An 11,403-nucleotide genomic window follows, 5' to 3' on the forward strand; every position below is an offset into this window, starting at 1 on the left:
ACTCTAAAGAGCTGCATAGCTTTTGTTTCACTTTGCCGTTTTTTTTTTTCTCTTCCATTTACAAGGTTTTACATAACAGTCACAAGTTCTTATATGCACAAGAGAGAACTTGCGTTTACTTCAGGGATGAAATGGATTTATTTATTTATGTGATTTTTTATTAAAAAGATTCCATTGGAATAGGATCTCATTTGCTGATCTCATTTTTTTTTCTCTCTTTGGGTTACTGTTCAAGTACGGAGCTCATATTTTATATTAACTGGGCTAATTTCATAGAGAAGTAAACCCTGACTGAAGGTGATGCTCAGATTGCTAGGAGACTAGAGTCTTGTGATGTCACAGCTACTCAGGCTGGCAACCATTGTGATGGATTGGATAGTTTATCTGTGTAGGCTTACCAAATCAGCATTTAAAACTGCAGAGTTCAAAAGCCATGCAGGTGAGAAAAGTAGCTGAAGAGAAATTTATCTGAGATGGCAAATGCTCCTTCAGAAATTCAAGGTGTGTCTCCTAAAGATGAATCAACTGGTTCAGAATCCTCCATTACATCTCCATGGTGTGAAAACTCAATCATTGTGGACTTGGACTTGAGGTCTCAGATTGAAGAAAAAGCTTTCCAGGCTTTGTCTGAGGGCTCCCTGATGAAAGAGCCATGCCACACATTGTGTGCCTCTGAACCAGATGGAGATAATGATTTTCCTCCTCTGCCCTTTCCCAGAAAACTTTGGGAAATTGTTGAAAGTGATCGATTTAAGTCCATTTGGTGGGATGAAAATGGAACCTCGATCGTGATTAATGAAGAACGCTTCAAGAAAGAAGTTCTGGAGAGAAAGGCTCCCTTCAGAATTTTTGAAACTGAGAGTATGAAAAGCTTAGTTCGACAGCTTAGCCTTTATGGATTTACTAAATTGCGAAGGAATTTTCAAAGACCTGCCTCACTAGCCAACATTCTTGCAGAAGATAATGAAGTCTCTGCTTGGAACAAGGTATTATGAAATGTCCAGTTACTATTTACAGAGGGACATCTGCAAATATGTTCATACATATAGGGTCATAGTAGACCTTGAAAGTGGGATGAAGTACTGCTACGCTTTTAAGTTGAAGGCCACTTGGTCATAAAATATTTGGGGTGATAGAGAAATTTCCTAGCCACCTGAAGCCTTCTCGATGAACCTCACCCAATACAAGCCCCTGAACCTCATACTGTTACTGTAAATGCACCAGGCATTTTTATTTAAGGACCATAATTGCCTGTTCCCACTACATAAATTTTTGAAAATGTTAGTAATAGATGAGTATTATTTCCTGACATTAACTCTGTGTGATGAAACAAGTCAGATTTGTATGGATTCTTTGTCCTCGTATCTTTGTTTAAAAGGTCACTAAATACCTTTCTCTTTTGGTTTTAGCTGCAGTTCTACCATAATCCAAATTTTAAACGAGGCTGTCCCCATCTGTTGGTGAGGATGAAAAGAAGAGTCAGGGTGAAAAATGCTTCTCCAGTGTCGGCTTCTCTACTTCAAGGTTGCAGCAAGAAGCGCTCTAGAACAGGGGGTAATGTGGATAACCATAATTCTGATGTGGCTGCAGAAACTCGTGGAGAAGATGCATTTTCAGCCTCTACAAACCTAAATGTGCCTTTAATAAGATGGCCTTACATGAGCCAGAGAATTTCTAATACAACTACCCCAACTAGAAGTGGTCTTTCTTCTCCATCATCACCATCATTCAGGCCACCAGGACAAATTGTCATGGCTCAACATGCTATTTTTAGTCAGTTGACCACGTTTCACATGCACTCACAAAGCAGCTACTCTCCAGCAAGTGGCCACATCGTGAATTTCATTACAACTACCACTTCCATTTCTCAGTACCGCTGTATTTCTTACTTCCCAAGTGGTTATTTTGGACTGAGGGTGGAGCCTTCTCCTTTGCCAACCAGATACCAGAATATATCACCAACTGAGGGCCCTCTGTCTAACCCCCAACCAGCAGCCCATCCATGGTTCCCAATGCCAGTGGCCACTGACACATCTGCTGCCTCGCTTTCAAGGCCAAATCCTCAGTCCTCTTCCGTATCTGAACATCACCCTAATTACCACTGACCTATCAAAGGACTATAGGTTATGCAGGAGAGTGAAGATGAACATTTATGCTGGCAAATGTCACCAAATTCCTGCAATTCTGTTATTTCAGCAATAAACTTGTATGTTCATCTTCATAGCTTCCATTTCTTTACTTTTGACACAGTTAAGAGTAAAAGGATGCTGCATTTCTTTTTCTAAAATGATTTTTCCATCATAGCTGGTTTACTGTGTTCGATCACTTTCATACTGTGCCGCAAAGTGGCCCAGTCACACACCCACCCACCCAAGACACACACCCACACACATACATATCCTTTGTTTCACATTATGCTGCATCAAAAGTGACTAGAGATAGTTCCCATTGCTATACAGCATGACCTCATTGCATACCCGCTCCACATGCAATAGTTTGCATTTTCAACCCCCAAATCCCAGTTCATCACAATCCTGCACCCTCCCCCTTGGCAACCAAAACCCTGTTGTCCAAATCCATGGGTGTCTTTCCTGTGGAAAGTTTCAGTTGTGCCATATGTCACATTCCACACATAAGTGATGTCATATTGTGCTTGCCTTCCTCCTTCTGGCTTACTTCACTTAGTAGGAGAGTCTCCAGTTCCAGCCGTGTTGCTGCAAATGGCATTATTCTGTTCTTTTCTTATGGCTGAGTGGTGTTGCATTGTGTATATATACAACATCCCTTAATCCATTCTTTCCAACGGTCATTTAAGTTATTTCCATGTCTTTCCTCTTGTGAATAGTGCTGCATTGGACATACATGCGCACATAAAGTTTTCATGGAAATTTTTTTTTCCCCAGGTGTATGCCCAAGAGTGGGATTGCTGCGTGACATGCTAGTTCTATATTTAGTTTTCTGAAGTGTTTCCATAGCGGTTGTAACAATTTACATTCGTCCCACAGTGTAAGAGAGTTTTCTTTTCTCCATACCCTCTCTAGCCTTTTCTCATGTGTGGACTTGTTAATGTCGGCCATTCTGTCCAGTGTGAAGTGATACCTCATAGTAGTGTAGATTTGCATTTCTCTAATAAACAGTGATGTTGAGAATTTCTTTATGTGCTTGTTGGCCCTCTGTATATTCTCTTTGGAGAAATGTCTATGCAGGTCTCTTTCCCATGGTTCCAGTGAGTAATTGGCTGTTTTGTTGTTGAGGTGTATAAGTTGGTTGTAGATTTTAGAGATTGCGACCTTATTAGTTGCATCATCTGAAATAATTGTCTCCCATTGCAGGTTGTCCTTTTGTCGTTTTAATTGTTTCCAATGGCAGATTATTTTGCCGTTTTTTAATATTTGAAATGTTTGATAATTAGAGAGGAGCATTTGACATGTCCCCTAGCTGTAACTGTTTCAAAAAGGAAAATGGAACTAAGGAAATAGAGAATAGCTGCCAAGAGATTTCTGAAATAGTCCAAGTTGTATTGAATTGGGGTCTCAATTATGATGGTGTGGAAAAAGGGGCAAATAAAAGTCAATTTGGAAAGGGAAAATACATAGTATTTACGTAGTGTTTTCTCAGCTGCATTATAGTCTATCTGTTACTTCAAATGGAACTTGGATATTAGTTGACACGATTGTCTTCATTGCAAAGAAAAAATAAATCAATAAATTCCATTGAGTTCCCATGATGGCAAAGAGGTTAACACACCTAACTAGTGTCCATGAGGAAGCAGCTTCACCCTCTGCCCTCGCTCTGTGGTTTAAAGCCCCAGAGTTGCCCTGAGCTGTGATGTGAGTTAAAGATGTGGCTCAGTCCCAGCATTGCTACGGCAATGTAAGCAGCAGACAGAGCTCTGCTTTGACCCTGACTGGGATTGCCCATATGCCACAGGGGTGACCCTCTAAAGAAAAAAAAAAAAAGGTATACAATTACTTAAAAAGTACATTTCACACTCCAAACGATAACATATTTTAGCTTATTCAGGAACCATGACCATAATTTACACCATAAGTGCAACAACAATATCCACATGACATCATCAGAGATTGCATCACTGTCATCACAGGGTGGCATTTTATCAGTGAAATATCTACAAAAAAAAAGTAGTAGAAAAAAAATGTGGGTGTCATTTTCTCTAAAATCCTCAAACTGTTCTAGGTTATTTTTGCCTTTATCTCCACCCCTTTATATGTCCCGATTCACACATAGAGGTTGCTTTCTTGTTTTACACAAAGACAGGCTTAAATACAAATGCCAGCCTTTAACACCAAACCTCAGCCAGGTGAACAGGTCCCTTGAAGATATAGAATCTGTTTGACTTAGCAGCTTCTTATGTTTCTCTTTTACTGTCTTTCTGGAGTACATTCAGAAGAATTATTTTCAATCAAACCAAGAGTCACCTCAGAGCTATCCTTGGAGTAGAAAGGACCCCACTTTGTCTTAAAAAGCAAGGTGCCATTGTTGCAGAGGGGAAAAGGAGGAGGGGCAGATGCCAAAGGAATCTCCCTGCTCACACGTGCACAGGCTTTCAGAGGGCAGGGTGCACCTGGTGCAGGCCACAGGTGGCAAGAAGCCACTTGCTTGTGCTACAGCAGCCTGGACACTTCTTGTGCTGGCTATAGGTGTCCAGATCCTTCTGGTGGGGGCTAAGGGCATCAAGTGGGTAAGTGAGATGTGGTGCCTCCTGAGCGATCTACAGGCAGTGGGGACAACCCAAAGCAGTCATCTCAGAAACCACAGGGAGTCAAGGCCTGCCACCGGTAGGGGTGTGTGATCAGGTCCAATCTCTGACCACAGTCACCTCAGAGGTCAGAAGTCAGAGCGGGCACTACAACTGAGCACCACCCAGTATTGCTGTCAACACCCTGGCCATATAACCGCCCTGCAACTGTCAGTGCAAAATGCTCTGACAGTTGCACGGAAGAAGCACCCAGAAGGTTGAACACTGCCCTTTGCCAAGACCCTGTAACTAGGAGCAGTGTTGCACCACCTCCTGTGTGGGCTAAGAGGGACAGGCTGCTTCTTATAAGGGTCCTCAGTTGGGGGGGCAAACCACCAGAGGTGTGCATGGCCTGCTACCACTAGGGGTCCAGGAACAGGCACCCCTTGTGGCCCTAATCACCACAGAGGGCACCTCAGAAGAGGTCATTGTGACCAAACATTACCTGTTTCTGCTCCAAGTTCTCTGGGAACTCACAAACCATGCCACTGCCACTGCCACTGCCACTACCAAATGCTCTGGGCACCTCATGATTCTGCAAAAAGCTCATTATCACTCCCAAGGCTTTGAAACAAGGAGTAGCCTGTGCCACCTCCCTGCATGTACTTGCTGCTGCTAAGACCCCAGCAAGAAGGCACTACCAGCCCTAACCACTACCTCCCTCTCCCTGGAAAACACTCTGCACCCTCGGGATAATGGCCTGCTCACTCCCAAGATTGAGCCAGCAAGAATGCAATCCTCCATGCCCCAAATAAATGGTAACACCCCACAAAATACAAAGGGTTGCTCTTGCCTAGAAGTAACCCTCCAAGACTAGAGTTTGGCTTCCCCAAACTCACAGAAAAAGAAAATCATAGACACGATGAAGAAGCCCAGGAACAATTCCCACGTAAGGTACAGGAGATTTCCTGTGAAGCAGAAACAATGCAACAGACCTCTGTAGGCCAAAAGACCCTGAGTTCAAAAGGGGTAGAGTGAATATATACTGAAGGAATGAAGGCTGAATATCAGGGACTTACGAGCACATTACAAACATTCATGTCGATTACTTTCGAGAGGAATGAGGAAATTTAGGGGAAAATAGGGAAAAATTAGAAAAGTCTTTTGCAGATAGCCAAACTGGGCTAAAGGCACTAAAGGGCAGAGTGAAGAGTGCAGAGGAATGAATTAGTGACATGGAAGATAGCATAATGGAAATCACCCAATCAGGACAGCAGGCAGAAAACCACATGAAAACACATGAAAGCAACATAAGAGATCTATGGGGTAGCATAACAGGGGTCCATCTATGCATAATAGCAATTCAAGAAGCAGAAGAAAAAGAAAAGTGGATTGGAAATATATTGGAAGAAATTATGTCTCAAAATTTTCCCAAACTAAAGGAAACAGGTATCAAAATACAGTAATCACAGAAGGCACAAAACAGGCTGAACACAAATATGCCCACACCTAGACCTACCATAATGAAAATGGCCAAAAATAAAGAGAGGATTCTAAAGGCAGCAAGAGAAATACAAGGCATTAACTATAAGAGAACCCGCAAATCACCTAATTCCTCTAGAGAAACACTACAGGCCTGAAGAAATTGGCAAGCTATATACAAAGTTCCAAAAGGAAAAACTCTGAAGCCTAGAATACTCTTCCCAGCAAGACTATCATTTATTTATTTATTCATTTATGTATGTTTTATTTATTTATTGAGTATCATTTGAACTGGAAAGGGAAACAGAGAATTTCTCCAACAAACAAAAGCTAAACGAGTACACCAATACTAAACTCATTCTTAAAAAATACAGAAATGGCTAAAAGAAGAAGAAGAAGAAGGAGAAGAAGAAGAAGAAGGAGAAAAAATAAGACAGAACATATACAGATTGGAAAGCAGTCACTTAAATCAGCCAGCATACATCACCAAAACAAACAAACAAACAAACAAAAATCTACTCGAAAAGTGATGAGAAACACAAGGAACACCAAAAGGACAAACTCGAAGATCTCAAAGAAGAAATTCAAAAGCATAGAGTGTAGGTAGGGAAGTATGAAAATATAGACACCTATTTTTAAATATCGTGTTGCAGCCTATATGACTACCAGGCTAAAGCAAGCAGATGTAGGAAGTGGTTAACCTACTTGAAGAACAGGGAAACCACAAATCAAACCAAACATTACATTCATGAAAACTAAAACGAAATGTATCCAAGCATAAAATAAATGGAAATCATCAAAAAAAAGAGAAAAAAAAAAAAAAAAACAAGGTAATACAACGAATCAACTGAAAAGCAAGGTTTAACATGGGAATAAATACATGTTTCTCAATAATTACTTTAAGCGTCATGGGACTGAATACTCTGATCAATAGACACAGAGCAGCAGATTGGATCAAAAAGCAAAAACATACAACCTGCTGTCTGCAAGAGACTCCCTTTAGAGCAAAGAACACGTATAGACTGAATGTGAGAGAATGGGACATCATATTTCAATGGTCAAGACAGGAAAGCAGGAGTTGTGATACGCATAGTAGAAAAAATAGACATTGAAACAAACAAAGGCCATAGAGAAAGATAAAGAAGGACACAATTTCAGAGAGCCCAGATGGTGAGAGAGTAGGGGGATTTGTTCACCTCTCCCACAGATGCAACAAAAAATACACATCTACATGTAAAATGACTCACACAGAACAGCAACTGAACGCGGGCCGAAGAACTGAAACCTCCAAAAATGGGAAGAATCTCTTGACACAACTGCATAAAGCAACAGAAAAGAGGAGAGAGAGAGAAGGAGCATCAGGACTGGACTCCTGAGAGGGAATGGTGAAAGAGAAAGGGAACCCACACCCTGGAAACTCACCGAACCTGCGAAAAGATCATCTGAGTCCAAGGGATCTCCAAGATGCCACGAAAAGTGCATCAGCAGGTCAGAGGACTGAGAGGCAGTGTGACAGCCACACAGATCATCAGAACCGCTGGCACAGGTCCCAAAGACTGAGATGCTTTGGTGGGGACTGGGTGCCAAGCCCTAGGCTTTGGAGGTGAGTCCCTGGGAGCAGGCTGGGATTGGTGGTGTGGAGACAGCATAAGAGATGAGGAAGTGGTGATCCAGGGGTGAAGGGTTGCAAAGTGCTAAGGGCTGGGGACTGGAAAGCCACAAGAGAGGGAACCCAGGAGAAGGTCTGGGCCTGCAGGAGAGACGTTGCACCATTGTTGGGAGGGGAGAGCAAGATGTGTGGGCCACCAGAGAATACTCCTTGCTCCACAGCATTTTCACTTGCACAACAGCTAGTAGAGCACAGAAGGCATTCCCAGCACATCCCCCTCTTCCACCACGGGCATGCCCGGGGAGAAGCCACATTCCTTCTGCAGTGGACTGGGCCCACTACCCATGGGAAGGCAACCACCTCCTTGGTGTTCCACCCACAGGAAGTGCCCCACTGCCCTGGTGCACCCCAGCAACCTCCTCCCCAAATCAGGAAGTTCACCACCACAGCAGTAGGAAAAGGTCAGCACTGCCCACCCTTGGGAAGGGCTCTGCTGTCACAGCGTGAGAGAGCAAGCACTGCCACCCTCGGGAAGCCCCCTACTGCTGTTGACCACTAGGGCAAGACGCTCCCGGCCATGGGGAGTGAACGTCCTCCACGGCATGCACCGGCCAGCCCTCCCCACCCTTGGGAAGCCCTCCACTGCTGGAGAGAACCACAGGCAGCTGCCCCTGGCTGCAGGAAGGGCACCAACAATGGGACGTACACCAACCAGACCCACCAGGCTAGGAGTAGTGCACTTCCACCATGACAGGCACTGGCCAGCCCTGCATGCCCTCAGGAAGCCCTCCAATCTTGTGGCACAACCCATCAAGCCCTACCTAGCTTCAAGAAGTGCACTGCCAAGGCAGAACACTCTGGCCAGCCCCACTCAGCCTACGGAAGCTCCCCACCAGAGCAGCACATCCAGCCACACTGACTGCCCACAGGAAGCACCTAGCCACGGTGGTGGGACCCGGCCAGCCATGCATGCCCTCAGGAAGAGCCCAACCACCACCACGTGCCCTGACTGTGCCAAACTACACTTTTGCTTCCCCAAATTCACACAAAAAAGAAAACACAAGCAAGATGAAGAAGCTCAGCAAACATTCCCAGTTTATGCAACAGGAGAATTCACCTAAAACCTTCAACACTCAAACAGTCTGACAGACTTTGAGTTCAAAATGCAGAGTGAAAGTACCAAAGAGATTCAGAGAAGATAAGCACTGTAACACAGACTCCCCCAGAAAAGAAATAGAAAACATAAGGAGGAGCCAAGAAAATCTAGAAAGTTCATTTGCAGACCAACAATGTGAGCTAAGGGCAGTAAGGGCTGGAAGGAATAATGCAGGGGAACGTATCAGTGATGTGGAAGATAGAAGAAAGCAAATCACCCAAACAGGACAGCAGACAGAAAACCAAATGAAAAAACCCTGAAAGCAATATAAGAGACCTATGGGATAACATAAAGTGGGCCAATCTGTGCATAGTAGGAATTCCAGAAGGAGAAGTAAAAGAAAAGATTATTGAAAACGTATTGGAAGAACTTATGTCTGGAATTATGCCCAGCCATGCGAAGTGCCCCACTGCCCTGACATGCCCTGGGAAACTCCTCACCACATTGGGAAATGCACCACGACCACAGTGGAAACTGGCCAGCTCTGCCTACCCTTGGGAGGTGCCCTGCCGCCATGGGGCAACTCGGCCAGCCCTGTCCACACATGGGAAGTGCTCCACTGCTACAGGTTGCCCCAGAAAGCCCCAGCTAGCCATGGGAAATGCACCTCCACCTCCGTGGGCACCTTCCAGCCCCACCCACACTGGGGAAGCTCTCTCCACTGCAGAGCGAGCTGGCCAGGACTGCCCACACTCAGGAAGGACCCCACTGCCATGGAGCACCAGGGCAAGCCCCGCCCATGTGCAGGGAGGTCAACTCCAATGTGGAAAGACTTGGCCAGGCCCACCAGCCTTTGGGAAGTACCCACCTGCCATGGGGCAACCACGCCAGGACTGCCCCCCTTTGGGAAGTGCTCTGCTGAATGGCATGCCCCAGCAATCCCCAGGCACATGTGGGAAGTTCACCTCCACCATGGTGCACACCTGCCAGGCCCATCCACCCTCGGGCAGGGCCCTCTGCCATGGAGTGAACTGCCTGGTCCTGCCCACCTTCAGGAAGCAACTTTCTGCCACAGAGCAAGGAGGCCAGCCCCACCCACCCTTGGCAACTGAGAAGCTGAGCACACTGAAAAGCACCGCATGCCCACAGGAGGCACTCTGCTGCCCCTGAGCACTTGGGAAAGCCCTGCCCAACTGCAGGGCTGTGCCTCAACCACATCCCATATCATCCAGCCCCAACTGACCTCAGGATGGTGCACAATGCCCAAACATGCCTGGCCATGGGAAGAACCTAGGCTCAACAGTGTGACCCAGCAAGCCATGCATGCCCTGCTGAAGAGCTAAACCAACGCGGTGCAGCCTCAACTGTGCCAAACTACATTTTGGCTTCCCCAAATTCACAGAAAATGGAAAACACAAGCAAGATGAGGAAGCTCAGAAAACATTCCCAGTTTACACAATGGGAGAATTCACCTAAAACCTTCAACACTGAAGCAGTCTGACAGACTTTGAGTTCAAAAGGGAGACAGTGAAAAGACTGAAGGAATGAAGACAAGATATGAACAGGAATGCAGACGCCCTCAGAAAGGAATGAGAAAACATAAGGAGGAGCCAAGCAAATCCAAAAAATTCATTTGCAGAGATACAAACGGAGGTAAGGGCAGTAAGGACCAGAATGAATAACGCAGAGGAATGAATTAGGGATGTGGAAGGTAGAACAATGGCAATCAGCCAAACAGGAGAGCAGAAGGAAAACCAAATGGAAAAAGATGAAAGCCATATGAGACTTACGGTATAATAGAAAGTGGGCCAATCTTTGCGTAGTAGGAATTCCAGAAGGAGAAGAAAAAGGAGGGGGTGGAAAGCATAGTTCAAGAAATTACCCCTGGAAGCTTTCTAAATCTAAAGGATTCTGACTTCAAGGTACAAGAAGCACAGAATGCCCCAACAACTTGAACCCAAATATAACCACACCAAGACATAAAATAACAAAGGCAAAAATTAAAGATAGAGAGGATTCTAAAGGCAGAGAGAGAAAAGCAAAGTGTCAATTAAAAGGGAAGCCCCATAAGTCTATCAGCTGATTTCATCACAGAAACTCTACAGGCCAGGAGGGAATGGCAAGAGATATTTAAAGGACTGAAAGGAAAAAAAATATGCAACGTGGAATACTCTATCCAGCAAGAATACCATTTAAAATAGAAGGGGAAATAAAGTATTTCTCCAACAAACAAAAGGTGAATGACTACAGCAATACAAAAATCACTTCTGTAAATTAAAAAAAAAAACAAAGGGGGAAATGATGATGAACGAAACTGCAATTAGAGAGCACTCAAACTATCAGGCTAAAGCACACAGTGATAGGATAGGGTAAACATACTTAAAAAACAGAGCAACCACAAATAAAAATGGAAAATTACATTTAACAAAAATGAAAAGAGAAGTACTCAGGCATAAAGTAAATGGAGACCAGCCAACCAAAAAAAAAAAAAAAACAAAAAGGAGAAAGAAAGAATTA

The 11,403-nt window shown here is 44.4% G+C and overlaps 1 protein-coding gene across 1 annotated transcript; it reads left to right on the forward strand.

Moving 5' to 3' along the window:
* On the forward strand, window positions 474–2,105 carry LOC110257904 (heat shock transcription factor, Y-linked-like). Its single transcript, XM_021080911.1, has 2 exons — window positions 474–986; window positions 1,410–2,105. Exons 1-2 carry the CDS (start codon window positions 474–476, stop codon window positions 2,103–2,105), a joined length of 1,209 nt encoding a protein of 402 aa, XP_020936570.1.

This window comes from Sus scrofa, chromosome Y (genome assembly GCF_000003025.6).
Source record: "Sus scrofa isolate TJ Tabasco breed Duroc chromosome Y, Sscrofa11.1, whole genome shotgun sequence".
NCBI classification, from domain to species: Eukaryota; Metazoa; Chordata; class Mammalia; order Artiodactyla; family Suidae; genus Sus; species Sus scrofa.